General features: G+C 30.3%; 1 protein-coding gene across 2 annotated transcripts in view; it reads left to right on the top strand.

The window, feature by feature from the left end:
* The window catches only part of LOC108904789 (protein madd-4), a 94,227-nt gene extending 80,595 nt beyond the window's left edge, over positions 1 to 13,632 (top strand). The window contains exons 6-11 of one of the 2 annotated variants that reach the window (XM_018707473.1): positions 1,809 to 1,931; positions 5,217 to 5,506; positions 5,597 to 5,757; positions 5,831 to 5,979; positions 6,164 to 6,314; positions 12,639 to 13,632. In XM_018707473.1, coding sequence (XP_018562989.1) covers positions 1,809 to 1,931; positions 5,217 to 5,506; positions 5,597 to 5,757; positions 5,831 to 5,979; positions 6,164 to 6,314; positions 12,639 to 12,745 — 981 coding nt within the window. In that variant the 3' untranslated portion in view covers positions 12,746 to 13,632. The remainder of the gene's footprint in view (positions 1 to 1,808; positions 1,932 to 5,216; positions 5,507 to 5,596; positions 5,758 to 5,830; positions 5,980 to 6,163; positions 6,315 to 12,638) is intronic. The other variant, XM_018707468.2, reaches the window with a different exon arrangement.
* The last annotated feature ends 5,153 nt before the right edge of the window (positions 13,633 to 18,785 follow it).

The following is an 18,785-nucleotide window of genomic DNA, read 5'->3' as shown; positions in this document are numbered from 1 at the left end:
ATATGTTAGTTTATCATGTTTTAAGAGCCCCCTCAAAAAATCAGCTCAAAAAAAATTTTACAAAAACGTCAAAATTTGAATTTTTTAAAAATTTTTTCTCGTTATTTTAACATTTTCTAGGTTAAAAAAAATTTCGATTCTGGAAATTTCAAAATGATATTTTAATTTCTAAAGGTCACTCATAATTATTTTAACTTTCAAAGTAGTGTACCTCTGTTTTCGAGCGACCTCTAAAAATAAATATCAACGACCTAATAATTTTTTTTATTGAATTTGATAAACAAAAGAATATAAATAAATCACAAGACACTTAAATTTTAAAAAATTAAAAAATTATAGATATTTGATAGAGTGCGGTAGTAAATTTTGCCTCGAGGAATTTTGTAAGTGTCTCGTGATTTATTTCTATTCTTTTGTTCATCAAATTCAATAAAAGAAATTATTAGTTCGTTGATATTTATTTTTAGAGGTCGCTCGAAAACATTTTAGGTACCTACACTACTTTTAAAGTTAAAATAATTATGAGTGATCTTTAGAAATTAAAATATCAATTTGAAATTTTCAGAATCGAGATTTTTTTCAACCTAGAAAATGATGAAATAACGAGAAAAAAAATTAAAAAAGAAATCAATTTTTGACGATTTTTGAAATTTTTAAAAATCTTGAGAGACCTCTAAAAAGATTTTTTTGAGCTCATTTTATGAAGGGGCTCTTAAAACATGATAAACTAACATATTTTCACAAGACATGAAAAAAAAAATCGTTTTATTTTGGACCACCATAATAAATATACATAAAAAATTACTACAAATAATTTTAATATACATTTACGATATTCATGGACACTGACTGTATTACGGAATATACCTACCGTTATAAATTAGCAAAAAGTTTATTTACCATTTTAGTTTTACACTTTTTGGAAAGATATTGTCTTAAAAATAATTGGAAATAAAAAGTTTATGAATTTGTATTACACATAAACAATGGAAAGTTGAAATAGATATAATTATTACAGTTGTTCGTAATAGGACTTTTCTAGACAGATTTAGATTTAGAGGTTTGACGTAGAAAAATAAGCAGTTGCGGAATAAAGGAAAGATACAGAACATCCGATATACTTAATGTCAGAATTTTTTGTATGAGAGGTAGAGAAGACTGTTTGTCCGAAACTCTACAAAGATGCAATAGAAATCTAGAAGAATCGAGACAATTTCAATCGAGACGAGAGGTTATCCACAAAAAGAACCAGAACGACACAGACCTATGACATGACTACAAGCCATCCACCAGAAAGCCGTGGACCAGTGCATATTGCACAGCAAATATAAGTACCAAGCAGGAGACTTAATCTCCAGTTTCAATGTTTCTTCTGAAAAATACAGCGATATGTCTTTCGAAACGACAAGAAGCCTAAACCGGCGACATGGAAACTATCCCAGATATTGTTCAGCTATGTCCGAATAATAAATATGTTTAACAAAATTTTTCTTTCATCTTTAACTTTTTTTAAGCTTTCATACCTTCAAAACTATTTGCTTAAGGGAAAACGAAAAGTGTCGCGCTATTGCCTCTTATCACAAGTATGGTAATCTCAAACCAGAAACGTTTTATATATTCATAAGAAATTGTTCTTTCTTAAAATAACTTCAGAATCTGTCCTCTTCAGTGCTTTAGATTTCCTAGAAAACATCACGTATATTAGTTAATATCTTAAAATGTACGAGTCATGTATAAAACAACTAGTAGTGGCTACGTAGTGCTAATAACAGTAACTATAGCGATTTGTCTTTTTTAATGCTGCAAAGGATCGGATTTCTAATTTGCCTTCCAGTTCCTCCGAATTCCTGTATCCTCCAGGACATGGAGGTTCAGCTAGCTCAGCAAGTCGCATAATGCCCAACTTTCAAAGACTAATACTTAATCTACAGGTTAGAAGTTTACAATTTACATGACAAGTTGACACAGTTATATTATTCAAAAATTTAGAATTGTGCTACATTTTTGTCTTGTTTGTTTTGCTCTTGTTCAAAAATAAAGGAAAACTATTTGTCTATCTCCTTTTGTTTTCGAGATACAGAGATTTAAAATAAAATTTTTTAAATAGAATTTTTACGAAAATTTCCAAACGGTGCGAAATATTGTTATGAAATTTGGTGTCCCCGGTTTTTAAGGATGTCTAATACGCTGGTCTAATTATTTTTTGAAATTTCGTAGAGGGCGCTAGTTATGCTACATTCCTATTACATTTTTTATTTACCATTTGGGCTCCAATTTCTAATGTAAAATTTTATTTTCTAAAAATAATGTACTCTTGTTAAAACTTTCTAATGTGGACGGTTTTCGAGAAAAAGGGCTTTTAATTCAGCTATTACAATGTTACAGTGTATAAAATAAGTGACTTTTCTCAAAGTAGGCTTATGTCAAAACTTTTTGATGGACGTCATATAAACAACGCATACATTCTTAAGTAATATTTTAACCTCTAATTAACTTTATATGAATATGTTAGTGATTTTAGTGAATGTAGTTAGTAATGACTAATTACAGTCACTAAAATTTTGATATAAAGTTAATTAGAGCTTAAATTATTACTAAGAATGTATGTGTTGTTTATGAGAGATCCAACAATAAGTTTTGACATAAGCCTACTTTGAGAAAAGTCACTTATTTTATACACCCTAATATTGTAAGAGTTTAATTAAAAGCCTTTTTCTCGAAAACCGTTCACATTAGGAAGTTCTAACAAAAGTACAATATTTTTAGAAAATAAAATTGTACATTAGAAATTGGAGCCCGAATGGTAAAAAACCTAACTTAAAAAAAATTAGAACTTAAAATGTAATAGGAATGTAGCATAACTAGCGCCCTCTATGAAATATCAAAAAATAATTGGACCAGCGTATTTAGCATCCTTAAAAATCCCGGAATATCAAGTTTCATAATAAATGTTCGTAAAAAGTATATTTAAAAAATTTTATTTTGTCACTGTATCTCGAAAACAAGAGGAGATAGACATATAGTTCATTCTTATTTTTTGTCGTACTATTACCCCCTGTATTTACGGGAGGTCTTTCTGAAACACCTTGTATACTGTATAAATGAAATATTCAATGATTTCTCATCAACTAAAATAAAGAAAAAAGTCAGATTGAGCAAGTTTAAAACTACAAGACAATATATGGCATAATCTAATACACTTTCTGCATTTCAAGTGAACCTTATGCATCTGAGATTGACTGATCTTTTTGCATGATAAATCTTTGTGGTTTTATATTTTAAGTTCTGTTGTGATGATTAATCTCTAATCTGTTACTTTTCACCTTCACCTGCACACACCTGACTGCACTGACACTACCCTAGGTAAACAAAATATACACACATTAACCCGCATGAAATTATTTACTAATATCTAACAAAATAGTCATTGGAGAATAAAAATTTTGTTGCGAAAATTCTCAAAAGCTAGTATCTTACGTTTTATATACTTTGTTCTTTAATGATTACTGAAAAATATTTTAGATATAAAAGTATTGTACTCAGATTTTGTTAAAAGAAAGAAATTACGAATATTCCTTAAATTTAAGATAAATTGTATATAAATGCTGAACCCATTAACGTTATGTCTAATATTATAATTTGTAGCAAAATATTTTAAATAAATATTTAGATCAACAAAAAATCCAGATATCCCCCCTTTAGAACTGGAATTACCGTTTTCCATATATCACCAATGAAATCTTAGTTACCTTAAAAGATACACGGTCTGTCAACGTAGGGGCAAAGTTGCAGAATTTGATGGGAAATAACTTGACGAAGAAAAAATGGATTTATCTAGTTTCGAAATTATCTATAAAAATCTGAAACTTATTGAAATCGACACGTTTTGCGATAAATTTAAATATTAAACGTTTTTTGAAAACAAATCATGCAAGTATTATTTTAAGCGAAAATTTGGCAATTCAGCTATTCAGCAATTTGTGTGAAATAAAGCCTAACATTATTCAAATTAATACATCAATAAATTGTATTTTTAGTTACATATCTAAATTTTAACAAACAAACAAAATTTAACTTTAAATGTCAAAATTCGTTCGATATTTTATTTTTAATGTACTCCGCATAAAAATAGATAATTAGGTGTTTGAAAACAAATCATGCAAGTATTATTTTAAGCGAAAATTTGGCAATTCAGCTATTCAGCAATTTGTGTGAATTAAAGCCTAATATTCTTCAAATTAATACATTAATACAATTAGGTGTTTGTATAAAACCAAAATAATAATAATAAATCATATTTTATGACATCTTGAAAATTAGAAAAATGCACTAAATTAAAAATATCAAAAATCCATTAGAAAAACAAAATTTGTATAATATTTTGCGTCCTGATAGCCTTATTATGTATAAGGTGAATTCGCCACACAAAGTTCCTAAATATGTAGATACTATAAAATCCTGAAATAAGCTACGGCTAAGACGGCTACATATTTGAATTTCACATAAAGTAGTGTAAAAATATTTTGAGTTTCAAAAGTCCACATCTTTCCGTCTTCGATTAAAAAAGTTATCCATCAAATAACATTCCCTTTGCCCTATTTTGACTGATGTTGTATCTTTTAAGATAACAAAAACCACAGTAGTGCGTTTCGAAAAATGTACACCTTGTATATGCTTAATAGAATTATCGTGGAGAATCTCCTAAGTAATTTCTAAATTTTGGTCACCTTAAAGTATTAAAAATTGTTTTTAAATTGCTAAGCGTAAATAAAACATGTTTTTCATTCTTTTCTATATTTATCTTCCTAAAAAAGAAGGTAAGAGAAATAAAGAGCACGTTATATGTGGCCCAGAAAAAAATGGAACAGCTTATTTAGCTGTTGTTTTAAATTTCAGTTATATGTAAATGAACAAAAATGCGAGTTCATAATAAAGTCACGACTGCAAACAATTTAGAATTGTCAACGCATAACAAGAACAATTTGTATCTCAGAGATAGTATCACAAAATTCCAGCACTGTTTATGTAACATTACAAACCAATTTATTAGCATCAATTATCTCTGTTTTAAGTTTACTCTAGAAATAGTAATACACAAAAATAAGAGAGGGAATGTTAAGACCTTTTGTTCTACTAATTTTCTGAGTACAATACCCCTAAAAGGGAATATTTTATCTTTTAAACTTGAGTGACAACTTTATTAATAAGAGACATAGCAATTGTGGCCTTTTCAGACGTTCAGCAACTCCCGAGGACACCGAATGATAGCCTTCCCAGAAGACAAGGACAATTATGGTGGGGCAATCCAGGAATTTCCAAGAGATGGTTTAGATGAACAAGGGGAGGACGGAAGCACAGATGACGACGAAGATGGTAACATTGTAATTCTCGGGAAAGGCACCAGGGAAAATCTCGTCTTTGAGTGGAAAACATCTCCATGGTCTGTATGCTCGCAAACTTGCGGAGGGAATGGGTATCAGTTCAGGACGATGCGCTGTGTAGTCAGGTAAGTGTTTCTTACCCACTGAGTACTTCATACTCAATACTCTACTACAACTGAACTTTGAGTTTTATATTTGTGTTCTTCATTTCTTAGGCTACACAATGCAACGCAAGGAGTAGACAGTAACTTGTGTGACGATGCCGGATTGGACCTTCCGAAAACGAGACGGAAATGCGGCTTCGATGACTGTCCCCAATGGAATGTGTACAATTGGGCGCCTTGCGAGAGATCTAAGTGTTTTGCTTGGCATAAAGGTAAATAATTATTGCAAAATAAAAACCAATTGAAGATTTTTTAAGTTTTGAATTTGATTTTATTTATTTGCAGCAATGCAGCGGCGAATGGTGAAATGCGAAATTGGAGGGAATTTAACTGTAGATCCTTTTCAATGTGAAGAGAATGAAAAACCTATAGACAGACAAGAATGCTATAATGAAAAATGCGTTGGGAAGTGGAAGGTTGGCCCTTGGTCCGAGGTAGTTTTCATTTAATAAATTCATTATTAGCATTAAACAATTATTAAATATTATGTTTCCAAATTTTAATAATGAAGGTAATAATATATTATAAGGTTAAAATTATTGAGAGAGCAAACTAAACCTTAGTTTTGTAAGAAAAATGTCTATCTGTTTTCCAAGTTTTCTTAATTTTTGATGACAGTGTGCAGCAGCTTGTGAAATGCAAGGCGTGAAATACAGAATTCTACAGTGTGTCTGGTATGGGACAAAAAAATTGGCAGGTACAGCGTGCAAAAATCTAATAAGGCCACCAGTTATGAAGACCTGTAAAGGACACTCTTGTACTCATGAAGGTAATTCTCGATTTTCTCAATAAAATTTTGACTTTTGACACACTTATTGTGAAGTAGAAAGCTCTGAAGTATATACCACATCCACTAATACACAATTGGGTTCTATTAATAAAAGAGAACCAAATAGAAAATGTTTAGCTTTATTAGAATATTTCGAAAATCAAGACCTGAATTAAAACTTTACAAGGTTGAAAAAAGTACTTACATAAAGAAACTCAACCCAAAACATAATATGTTTGAATCATAGGCGTGCGTAAAAAATAGGAGCACAATGACAATCTCCCTTTGCTTCGGTCGCATTTCGATTTATTTTTATTGATCAAAATTACGTAAAAAATGTACCATTGTTTTCACGTAAAGAATTTTAAAAATTTTTTAAAAAATTAAACACTGAGAACTGAACACTACTGAATTCTGTAATTAATTTAAAGAAAAAATAAAGTTGCTATCAACTTGCAATCTGACAAACTTAAAAATAAAAAATTTCTTGTAGGGTTAAGCAACTGTTACCATTCAGCAATTAGAAATAGCAGCAAGAGATTTTCAGCATTCAGTATAGTACATAATCAAAATATTTCTATTGTGTTTCACATTCCCAGAAATTAAAAGAATGTTAAAGTTATTTAAAAAAATATATTAATATTTGTAATATACAGGGTGTCCCAAAAGTGACGCCCGTCCTTCTGGGATTTGATTAAGAGGACAAAAACAAATCGAAAATCAAGAGTTGGAAATTTTCCGATTGTCTTTCTTTGTTGAGTTATTCAAAAAAATTTTTCAAAAAACTATAAAAAAGTGAAAATCCAATATTCTTGTCTCGAAACTGCTGTCTGTGCCTATGGGGACCAAGACAAATTTATAACCAATAGTAAGTAAGTATAGTCGGTTACCGACTATCGGAAACTATGATAGTACCTGTTTGTAAGGAATTATTTTAACCTAAAAAGGATAGAGAAAAATAGTTTAATAATAAAACAATTTTATAAAACGGAGAGGAAAAAACTTATAAACTAAAAATATAATGAGCTTAAATCATATAAATGGTTTTTGCAAAAGGTGTTCAAATAAGTTCTTTCTTCTTCAAGACAAATATTGGCACGATTGAACATTGAACCCTTTGTAGCATTTCTTGGTCTATTAACGCGACAGCAGTGTGTATACGGGTTACTACATTTTCTGGATTTACAACAGATTCGCTGTAAACCTTTTATTTTAAATAACACCAAAAGACAAAATATATTCAGATCTGGTGATCTAGGAGGTCATAATATGAGTCCACCCCTCTTCGAAGCCATTTGCCTGGGAAGTTTTGATTCAGGTAATTTCTTACTCGTAAACCATAATGTGACGGAGCTCCATCATGTTGAATAATTTATTTATGATTGCCATAGCATACTAGATCACTTCTTTGTAATACAACTAATCTCTATTATTTTATTCTTCAAAAACCATTAAAAAATAAGTAAGCAATGTATGAGTGGAGAGCAAACATGGTTCAGTTGGCATAGTACTCGTCATTCTCCTAAGCTGTGAAAAAAAAAAACAATAATTCTTTGTATTATTATTAATAATGCAGCTAAGTGTAATTGATGTATTTGAAAGGTAAAGTTGGCAGCAAAATTTTAGAAATATTGAAAATGCAGTAGTTTTTATTCAGGCTGTTATTATGGAAGTAATAGAGCAACCCATAATGCCAAGAGTCAGTCTTCAGATTAAAAATCCTATAAGCACAGACCTTTTTTTGAGAAAAAAAAATGGATTTTCACTTTTTTAGTTTTTTGAATATATTTTTTGAGTTGCGCAACAAAGAAAAACAATCGGAAAATTTTTCACTCTTGATTTTCAATTTCCTTTTGCCCCCTTAATCAAATCCTAGAACGACGGGCGTCACTTTTGGGACACCCAGTATAATTTTTAACTACATATTCTAATAAGTGATACAGAAATTTTTAATTAATAGGCCAACCAATAGAGATTCTTTGGCACGCTTAAATATTACAGCAAATTTCATGTATTACCTTTTGAAAAATTTTTAGTAAATGAAAACCCAAGTGATTTTCACAGCAATGTCGTGAACAATTTTTTTTAAACAATAAAACTGCAAAAAAAAATAAATTTTTTGTTTTTTTATAATATCTCGAAAAATAATGATGCAATCGTCTTACGCTCAATAGGACTTTTGTAGAGAATTAAAAAAACCTATAAAATGGTTTTTTGTGCGACCCGATCGGTTAATTTTTTACAGAGAAAATCCGGAAAAATCTCTAAAATAGACCTTTCATCAAAAATTCATAACTCCATCAAATTTAAAGCTGGAAAAAACAGTCTTGTGGAAAATGACAGATAATAATATGTAGTTTAATCGTGCGCGAGCGGAGGAATCTGCCTCGATCGTTTCGGGCGTCTTTCAAGGGCATTTTTAGCATATTTGCCATCACCAGGCGAAAATGTACAAATTGGAGATTTTGTCGTTTACTTTCAGATGGCGTTTTGAGAATTTAAATCGGACCATTTTTGATAAATCGCCATGTTGTGCAAAAAAAGACCCTAATTTGTTTATAATGCAATTGTGCAAAAACCATGCATCGGGCAGAAACCATCTTGCGCACGATTAAAGTACATATCTGTCATTTCCCACAAGATTGTTCTTCCAACTTCAAATTTGACGGAGTTGCCAATTTTTGAAAAAAGGTCTATTTTAGAGGTTTTTCCGGATTTTATCTGTAAAAAATGAACCGATCGGGTCGTACAAAAAAACGTTTTATAGGTTTTTTATTCTATACAAAAGTTCTGTTGAGAGTAAGAGTATTCAATTATACCTTTTCGAGATATTAAAAAAAAAACAAAAAATGTAATTTTTTGCAGTTTTTATTGTTTAAGAAAAAATTGTCACGACTTGCTGGGGAAATCACTTGGGTTTTCATTTACTAAGTATTTTTCAAAAGGAAATACATGAAATTTTCTGTAATATTTAAGTGTAAAAACAGTCTCTTTTTTCGCTCTATTTGTTGGCCTATAATGAAGTTGTAAAAATAAAAACTATTGGTCAGTAAATATTTAAATCTTCAATAAGGGCCACAATACCTCTCTAATTTTTCTTAATTTAGATATAAAGATTGAAAAATTCAAAAACAATTTTTTTCCGATTATTTTTGCAAAAACTTGAACGAAACATAACTTTTCAGGTTTTATTATTGTACCTATATCTCTTTTCCATGTTTTTTAATCTTTACTAACACAAATATATTTAAACTATAAAATTGTGTTTGGGTCTATTTTAAAATTTTTATTTTTTTTCAACCACACGGATTTTCTTCACCATTCAAATCTTTTTTTATCGAATCGGCCAAATATTCCTCTGCTATAGCGGACGACTTCCATCCACCGTGGAGTTTCAAAGTCATGCATGAAATCTTCGGTGTCTGCCAATACTGCTGCGTACTGTCACCTAAAGCAGTACCTTGTATAGGTTTTAGGACCTGGTAATTTCAGATATGAAACTGCCTGGCTTGGTATTTTTCCACTGGGATTTTAGATTCTTTTGCCAATGTGTCCCAAAATTCACGCTAAGTTTGAACTTATTAATTGAAAAATTGAGAGAGACAGTATTAGTGAAAACCCTTTGGTTGTCCTTCCACAAGTCGTTCAACACAAAACATCAAAACAATTTATGAGAGTGTTGCTGAGTCCAGGAACATCAATACGGCATTGTGGTGAAGAATTTTGGATATTTCAAGAAGCTCTACAGCATATTCTCATGCTTACAAAGTTCAATTCACTTAAGAACTGAAGCCTACTGACCACGTAGGGCGAAGAGAGTTCGTTGAATGGATTATGGAACATGTCAATGCTGATTTTTCCAACAAAATCATCTTCAGTGATGAGGCTTATTTTCTCTTGATGGTTTCGTTAATTGACAAAATTGTCACAACTGGGGTTCAGAAGATCCACGAGTGATTGTTGAGAAACAAATCCATCCACGACGTGTCACGGTTTGGTGCGGAATTTGGACTGGTGGCATCATCGGACCGTTTTTTTTTTCGAAAATGCGGCTGGTCAGGCAATCACAGTTAATGGTGCTCACTATCGCGACATGATAATCCAGTTTTTTGTCCCTACACTGCAGGATATGGATGCAGACCACGAGTAGTTTAATATATAGTAACAGGACAGTGCCACACGCCATACAGCCACGACCACCCACGCCTTGAAGAAGGAAATTGAATGCTGTATCAACGGAATTCTGCCGCATTTATGCAAAATGGTCTTGGAAATTTCCGATAAAAGAGTGTAGGCCATTTACCCGATATGCTATTCCATGCGTAATCCTATATACTTTATGAATCAATAAAAAATTTTCAATTTTTAATTAAAAACCCGTGCTTTCTATTAAAATTACTTCTTGTGTTAATTTGGGACACTCGTTAGAACAAATCCTACCTTAATCGTCAAAATATCGTCATACTTCTATACAGAATCTACCCGCCTCTCTACTAAATGTGTTGGATTTCTTAACCCTCTTTTCAACTGATTTCTTCCTAAGAAATGCTATTAAACTAGGACTTTTACATTCTTTTTCACAGCTGAAGTGGTTTTCACAATAGGTCAGTAGTACCAAGGAATAGAAGATATTTTGGTTTTGAAATTGTTAGCGAAATAAGCGATTATAGTGTTAATGCTTGTTTGCGTGAAACATATTCCTTTTTATATCTTACCCTAGACTTTTCCGACAATACAGGTACATCTCTGTTGCTTTTTTCACTTTTGTGATATCTCTCCTTCCTTCAAATTCGTTCAATAATAAAAAATTATATATGGCAATTTTAACCACGCCTTATTGTTTATGTTATTGTAGCAATGAAAAATATACTTATAACGTCTAGCAAAGGAATGACAAATTAGGACGATTTTATTATTGTTATTGACAAAGAGATAGTTTTCATCGAATATAAAATTACAAACCATTTCAAATTTTCAAAAGACTACAGAGGCATAATATTTTAAAGGGTCACTGTTAAACATCAAACAAATATAAAAAATGCACGATTGTAAGTAAAGTATTGTAAATAATACTTGTGGCAACTAGGTTTTTATCGCACTCGATTGATTGCAAAATTTGCGTGCAAGTTGTTTTGCAATCTCCAATTTCGTGCGTTAAAAACCTAATAAACCTTTTTAGTAGTGACGTCACATACGCTAAATAGTAGGCAACTTCATTGTGCACATTATCATGAAGGATATTCCAATATTTTTACTAGATCGATTTTCAACCTTATGTACTTTGGACATAAGTGCCAAAAAAATGTCTTCTTTGTCATGGCCTTAAGTATCGCAATATTCTGGCAATATTAGAAATATTTAAGAAGTTTCAAATTCCAAATGACAAACTAAAAGAATTATAGAATTTATATATTTAAATTTATAGAAAAATATTGACATAATATAGTAATTGATAAATTAAAATTATATCAATATTACTGAGCATGCGCATTAAAGACAATTTCATGTAAGTGAAGTAGCCTCGCAACAGGATATCATTCAAGAAAAATTTGGTATTGGAACGTCTATAATAAACCATTTGAAGAAAAAAAACATTCGATAATCACACTGACACAGCACGACACCAAGGAAAACAATCAAAATAACTAAAAAATGCTTAAAGCAGATTAAACAAAAGAAGAGAAAATACGCTAATGATGACAGCGATAACATATCAACGTGATCTCACCTGCGTATATAATATTCTTTTATATCGTTTTTTATAAGTTTTAAGCACATTAGTGTATCTATTTTACCAAACACGTGTTGGTTATTCTTAAATACTTCTAAATACTTGTAAAAATAATTTGAAGTTACACATTTTTATAGTATCTATGTAAATAGTAAACAAGGGTCAGATTCGATCTGTACAGTTTCAACTATGACAATTTGTTGTGGGTTGCCTAAATTTGTAACGTCACACTAAAAGGGTCTGTTATCACACTTATTATGTAGCCCTATTCTGAAAAATAAACTTCAATTTCTAAAGATACTTGATTAGTATTCAATATTTTTAATATTAAGTATTTTCTTTTTAAAATACAAACTTCGGCTAGTTATTAGTGGTTCTATTTTTTATTATTTCAAATGACGTCAATATATTTTCCACTAACAAAATATATGATCCGCAATCCATTGAAGATTTATTTATTAATGTATGTAGTTTCGAACCTGCATTGGAAGTTAGATTGCATTTACCGTCGAATAATTAATTGAGCGCTGTATAAACAGAAACAAGTGAAACTAAACTTCACCATTTAGAACTTACATGATTTATGTTCACAGATCCAATATGCATGGACCACTCGATGTTCTGTCCAAACGTGAAAGCCATGAATATGTGCAAGATAATGAGGTATCAGGAACAGTGCTGCCAAACCTGCAAGGGGTAAAATAATAATTCGCCCGGTCTGCCATAACATAAACAATCGTTAGAAGTTGTTGTCGGTGCGGTGTGTGAGAAAAGTGTGTTCAAAGAAACTGATAATTGACTTATATCAGCCACAAATCGTCTTTATTGTATTATAAGAAAGCTGCACGTAGCAATAGCGGTAGATTTACAGCCATTTGATGATCTGGCCTAGCTGGTCTATGTTATTGCATTTCTCTCCTTCATAAGAAAAAGTATCAGCTTGAAATGTTGAATGGCTTGTTGGGAGAACGCTGGATTTGCTCACTGCCAAAAAATTTCATCATGATCTGTGTTTTTGCAAGAACTTACGAAAAACGATTCATTTAACTGGAAGTACGCAAAATATTCAGCGAACAAATTTCCCCATACATTTTTAATTTACTACAATAAAACATGCTTCAAAAAGAAGCCAAAAAGAAGCAGAAATATCTTCCTCCAGTTACGTGGAAAAGAGATGATAAGCAATTTTGTTTGAATATAGTAAAAAAAAGTAGCAAAATGTCACTACTGTTATGAATTTAACATTTGAATAATGATATTACTCTTATGGAGAAGCGATACTTCAAGACTGAATTTATGTTCCCTTGTTTTAATATAAATGTTGAGACTTTTAATTTTAATTGCCCACGACATTCCAGAATTGCATATATGTATGTAAAACCTTGAATATGGGGTAAAATTAGTAGGTAATAAAGATATTCCAAAGTGTTTAATTATTATAAGTCCGATAAGTTGTAAAAGTCAATAATAGAAATAGTACCAGAAAATATAATATTGTTTAAGTATATAAATAAATAGTTAGAGAGTTACCAGATCCGTTTTTTAAATTAATCGAATCCAATATGTTACATACGATATGTAAAGGCTAACAATACGCTAATGCAAAAAATTAAAGGGTCAAAAGAATTTCCGAAATTTTTCCGCGATTTTTGACAGACTGTATTTAGGTGAAAATTGATCTTATCGGGAATTAAAAAAAGCATTTTGAAGCTCTAAGATTCTAGTTTTTAGATCGATTGAAATTTTTTAAGAAATAGCGCGACAAAAAAATTTTGAAAATTTTTATATTCTTTTTCTGAGTCCACGGACTTGGAAAAAAATTTTTCAGCTAAGCCATTGCATGGACCAGATAGTTTGTTTATTCAGCTTCAATTTCCTTTTATTTAATTTCGATACGACCATTCATCGAAATATCGGAATTTTAATGGAAAAAGATCCTTTCGTCTTCAATCATCGATATCTCGGTGACAAATGGTCGTACAGAAAATTGAAGGGCAGTTTCGAAAACTGGAATAAATTTCCTATGACATGCTGCCGCAACTTTTTGGAAAAAAATTTTTTTTCATGTTCTACACGAATTTTAAAAAACAGGAAAAAAAGAGAAATTTATGGTTTTTTAGAAAACTGACGACTAAATTAGAAATATTCTCGAAATGTCCAATGTTGGGAATGACTTTTGCAGTTCGATATACCCAGAGGAACCCTGTGAAGTTTCATCTCGATCTAGCGAACCGTTTCTTTGTTTCAAGCAGTCAAACTTTTGAAAAAAATTAAAGGATCACATTTTTTTATCTTAAACACTCCATAATCATGATAAAAAGGGAAAAAAAAATTTGAGGTTTTCTCACATTTTTACCGTAAATAATGTTTAAATTAATGAAAAAAAATAAATTCGAAAAATTTTCGACATTTTTTTTGTTTTTTTTGGAAAACTTTCCGGACATTGAAGAAAACAAAATCCAATTGTTTCCAGCACGATTCGGCATTTGCGACCTATGCTTCTGTTCATCAACTTTTAATTAAATTAAAATTAAAGTTGATGACCCAAACCAGATTTCGACACCGATTCATACCGTTTTTTGAGATAAATTTCTAATTAATTTTTGTGCAGTCTATAATTACTTAAAAAACAGTTTTTTTCAAAACTACCCTTTTTCTTCTCTGAAAAAAATTTTCGAATTTTTTTTACCAATTTAAACGTTACTTGCGGTAAAAATGTGAGAAAACCTCAAAAAAAAAAATTTTTTCCATTTTAATCATGATTATGATTATGAAGTGTTTAAGCTCAAAAAACGTGACCCTTTAATTTTTTTTTCAAAAGTTTGACTGTTTGAAACAAAGAAACAGTTCGCTAGATCGACATGAAACTTTAAAGGGTTCTTCTGGGTATATCGAACTGTAAAAGTCGTGCTTAACATTAGTCATTTCGTGAATATTTCTAATTTAGCCGTCAATTTTCAAAAAAAAAAACATAAATTAGGTACCCTTTTTTCCTGTTTTTCTAAATTCGTATAAAAGATGAAAAATATATATATATTCGAAAAGTTGCAGCAGCATGTTATAGGAAATTTATTCAATTCTCTGTACGACCATTTGTTGCCGAGATATCGATGATTGAAGACAAAAGGATCCTTTTCCATTAAAAGTGCGATATTTCAATGAAAAATGGTTGTATCGAAATTAAAAAAAAAAAAGAGGAAATTGAAGCTGAATAAACAAGCTATATGGTCCATGCAATGGCTTAGCCGAAAAAAGTCTCTCCAAGACCGTGGAAAATTGCAAAATTTCTTAGAATTGCATGATAACCGTAGCTCCTAAAATATTTGGATCGAAAAATCTAAAAACTAGAATCTTAGGGCTTCAAAATGCTTTTTTTTAATTCCCGATACGACCATTTTTCACCTAAATACAGTCTGTCAAAATTCACGGAAAAATTTCAGAAATTCTTTTGACCCTTTAACTTTTTTAATTAGTTTATTTTAACTTGGGTAAAAAAAGTTCTCAAAATATTGAGTTTTGTGCTTAGATATTACATTAAGCAAACATTACAACTAAAATAAAAATCTAGGGGCATTACACATTGTTACTAGAATGTTGTTTACACATCTTAAGTTTCTTCTTAGTTAATCATGTCAATATCAAATAGAATATTAGCTTTTCTCGTAACAATAAGTTATTTTTGAATGTTGTCTTGTTACATTCACGTGCCCCTTACATATACATGTGTTCTATTTCAATCGACACACGTGAACATCTCGTTGTTCAGTCCATTGGAGGAAAGCGGTTGAATTTTACCTCAACCGTTACCTTGAAGGTCAATTTCATAACTTCAAGTGAGGCCCTCTATTTTTACCTTGGAAATGGATTCGGCAGAAAATTTTATATCCATACCTCTGAATAAGATGTTTGCCCCAAGAGTCAATGAGATTAAATACAAGATCACCGATCTGCGGTCACTAACATCCTTAACAACATTTGTAGAGGTCATTGAGATCAAATTCCGTGGTCGACCTTCAAGTGACCTTGAAGATTGAAGTCATGATTCAGTAATTTGATAAAAATCCTATCGACTCTGGAGGCAAACATCTTATTCCGAGATTGATTCAGGGGTGATGAATCATTTAAACTAGCTGTGACCGTAAGGTCAAAGTTGAGATAACATCCATATGTAAAATTTTCTGTCGAAGGATAAAAAATAGAGAGTCCTATTAAAAATTATGAAGTTAACCTTCAATTGACATTCAAGGTCAGCAACAGGTTTCCCAAAATTAACTGAACAACTTTCATTTAGGTCATTTTTGGATCGGAAGCTTCACTGCCGAAATATTCACGTGTCACGTGTTGAAATAGGACACATGGTAGAACTCTTCTAAAAATTATTAAAATATTTAAGTTTTATGAGTGTTTCCAAATATTTTTTTGCTACTAGGTACTGTTTATTTGAAACAAATATTGTCTCTCCTACAAACTATTTTTTTATCAGATTATCTGTTCTTCAGTATTTAAGTAACAGAACTCAGTAATTTGAAATGAAAATACACACAAAGAAAATTATTTATAGATGCACATAGCATAAAAGACAACCAATAGATCTATAAAATCATACAGATTATTTTAAATTTGAATAAATCAAAGATAAAGAACAAATCAGATTATTTCATTAACCACTTTTTTTAATTAAGGAATTTGTAAATAAACAAATATATTTTAAGTGGATTTTAAGAAAACAACTTAATTATTTATTTAACACAAACGAACCAAACCTATTCTAAGTTTTAACTATTTATTATTATAATATTCCAGAGGATAATATATTTTTTGTATTGAAAATACGATTAATTTTTTATATGTGTATATTATTTTAAAGGGTAGGTTTTATATAACGAATAAGAGTAAAAAATTATAACTTTACGTACTTCCAATCACTGACCATGTGATGTTAGAATATATAAATTTTACAATATTAATGAACAGAACTGACACTAAACTCTTACAGGATACTTTTTCTGGATTCTCTTACCTATATTAACGAGATTTTTTTTTATTTCAATATAACCTTCATCTGGAAGAAATTTTTATTGTTGCAGCAAAAAGTGTAAACCTATAGGTAATTGCCCTAAAATATAGACATAAATTATATTTAAAAAATATAAATACATCTGTTTTATAATTAACTAACATAGGTCTTACCCCAAAAATTCCATATTGCCTGTCCGGGGTTGCAAGGCTAGCTGTTGAAAGCAATATATTTTTCAATTTTATATAGTTATTTAATATACAGGATGTCGAAAAAAGTTTCCATTTTAAAGCCATTTTAAAGCTATATACAGAATCACTACATGTGCTAAAGATAATTTTTTCTCCGGCATTTTGTTATGGGAGAATATAGAACTTTTTGAGACATTCTGTACATTTATCTCGTCCCAGAACGGACAGAATTATACAATATACTGTTTGTTGTTAGTGAAATTATTTCCTAATAGATGCTTGTATTATGTAAAAATTGAACATATAAAATATGTAAATTGTATAAAGCGAATGATTTAGAAATTAAATATAATCCAATATTGTTATTTACTGCCTAAAAGTATACAGCTTGTGTTATAAAATACATAATTACCTATATAAACTGGTGTCGAACAAAATAATACTAGCAGGATTATTATTTTACTTACTACTGAGAATATAAAAAAGTATATGCTAGTGTTGTTTTCCAATATTACCTGCATTCCCTAAAATCTATATAATAGAGTGTTAATTTTTTAAGAAATGTTGAATGTTCCTCAGTTGTAAAGACGTAGCGAATTTAGGTTAGTAAATTATTTCGTTAAATTTTCTCAATATGATTACAAGATGTGTAAATTTTTAATTCTAACCTGTTTGTAATTTTGTTAAAATTTTCATTGTTTTAATAAATACAAGAAAAGAAGTTAATAATAAAGTGTTGTTTTATTTACTGAATACTTACTTTATATAGGAAAACGAATAATAATAATTTATATGTGACAAGTGAGTGAAATAAGCCATTCCAAACAAGCGAGATGTTTGAGGCTTGCATGAATTATAAATCCATATCACTCTTACCTGTGTTGTCCAACAGCTCCACTTTTTTTTAATGAAAAACAAACTTGGAAAGGTCTAGTTTATAAGGTCTAAGGTGTAGAACATGATGCAGTACAAGCAAGCTCGGGAGAAAATTCCTTGGCGTATTTTTTTTTACAAAAGGTTGGTTATCAAATTATTGTTAATACTTTAATAAATTCCAATCCGTGGTACATTATTTAACCACGAAAGTATGTAGTAGATATTATTGTACAAGAACTGATATTGCTCTGTAATTAGGTATACAGGGTGTCCCGTTCGTGTTTCAAAAAACTTGTATGCAAGTTCCTCTTGGGAAAATAATGGTACGTTTTTTCCTTAGCCGCCTTGTTTCCAAGATACAGTGTGTTGAAGTTGTTAGTTCCCAAATGGTTTTCCTCAATTAACTTTAAATCGGCTAAAGATAAAAAAGTCTAAAATTTTACATGAACTGTGCGTTAAAAATAATATGCAAACGGTTTCTTTCTGAAAAGCAGTTGTAAATGAAGTTGTATTTTTTTGCTCACATAAAACGGCACAAGTACATTAACAGAATATTAAATTGAAATAGGATGTTACAATTGAATGAGCTGAAGACATTTAGCTACCAATAGTCTTTGCATCTAAGAATATAATTTTAATTTCTTACGTATTACATA

This window comes from Anoplophora glabripennis, unplaced genomic scaffold (assembly GCF_000390285.2).
Source record: "Anoplophora glabripennis isolate ALB-LARVAE unplaced genomic scaffold, Agla_2.0 scaffold8, whole genome shotgun sequence".
In the NCBI taxonomy this organism is placed as follows: Eukaryota; Metazoa; Arthropoda; class Insecta; order Coleoptera; family Cerambycidae; genus Anoplophora; species Anoplophora glabripennis.
The sequence above is the reverse complement of the archived record's forward strand: the minus strand, read 5'-3'. Positions and strand labels throughout refer to the sequence as shown.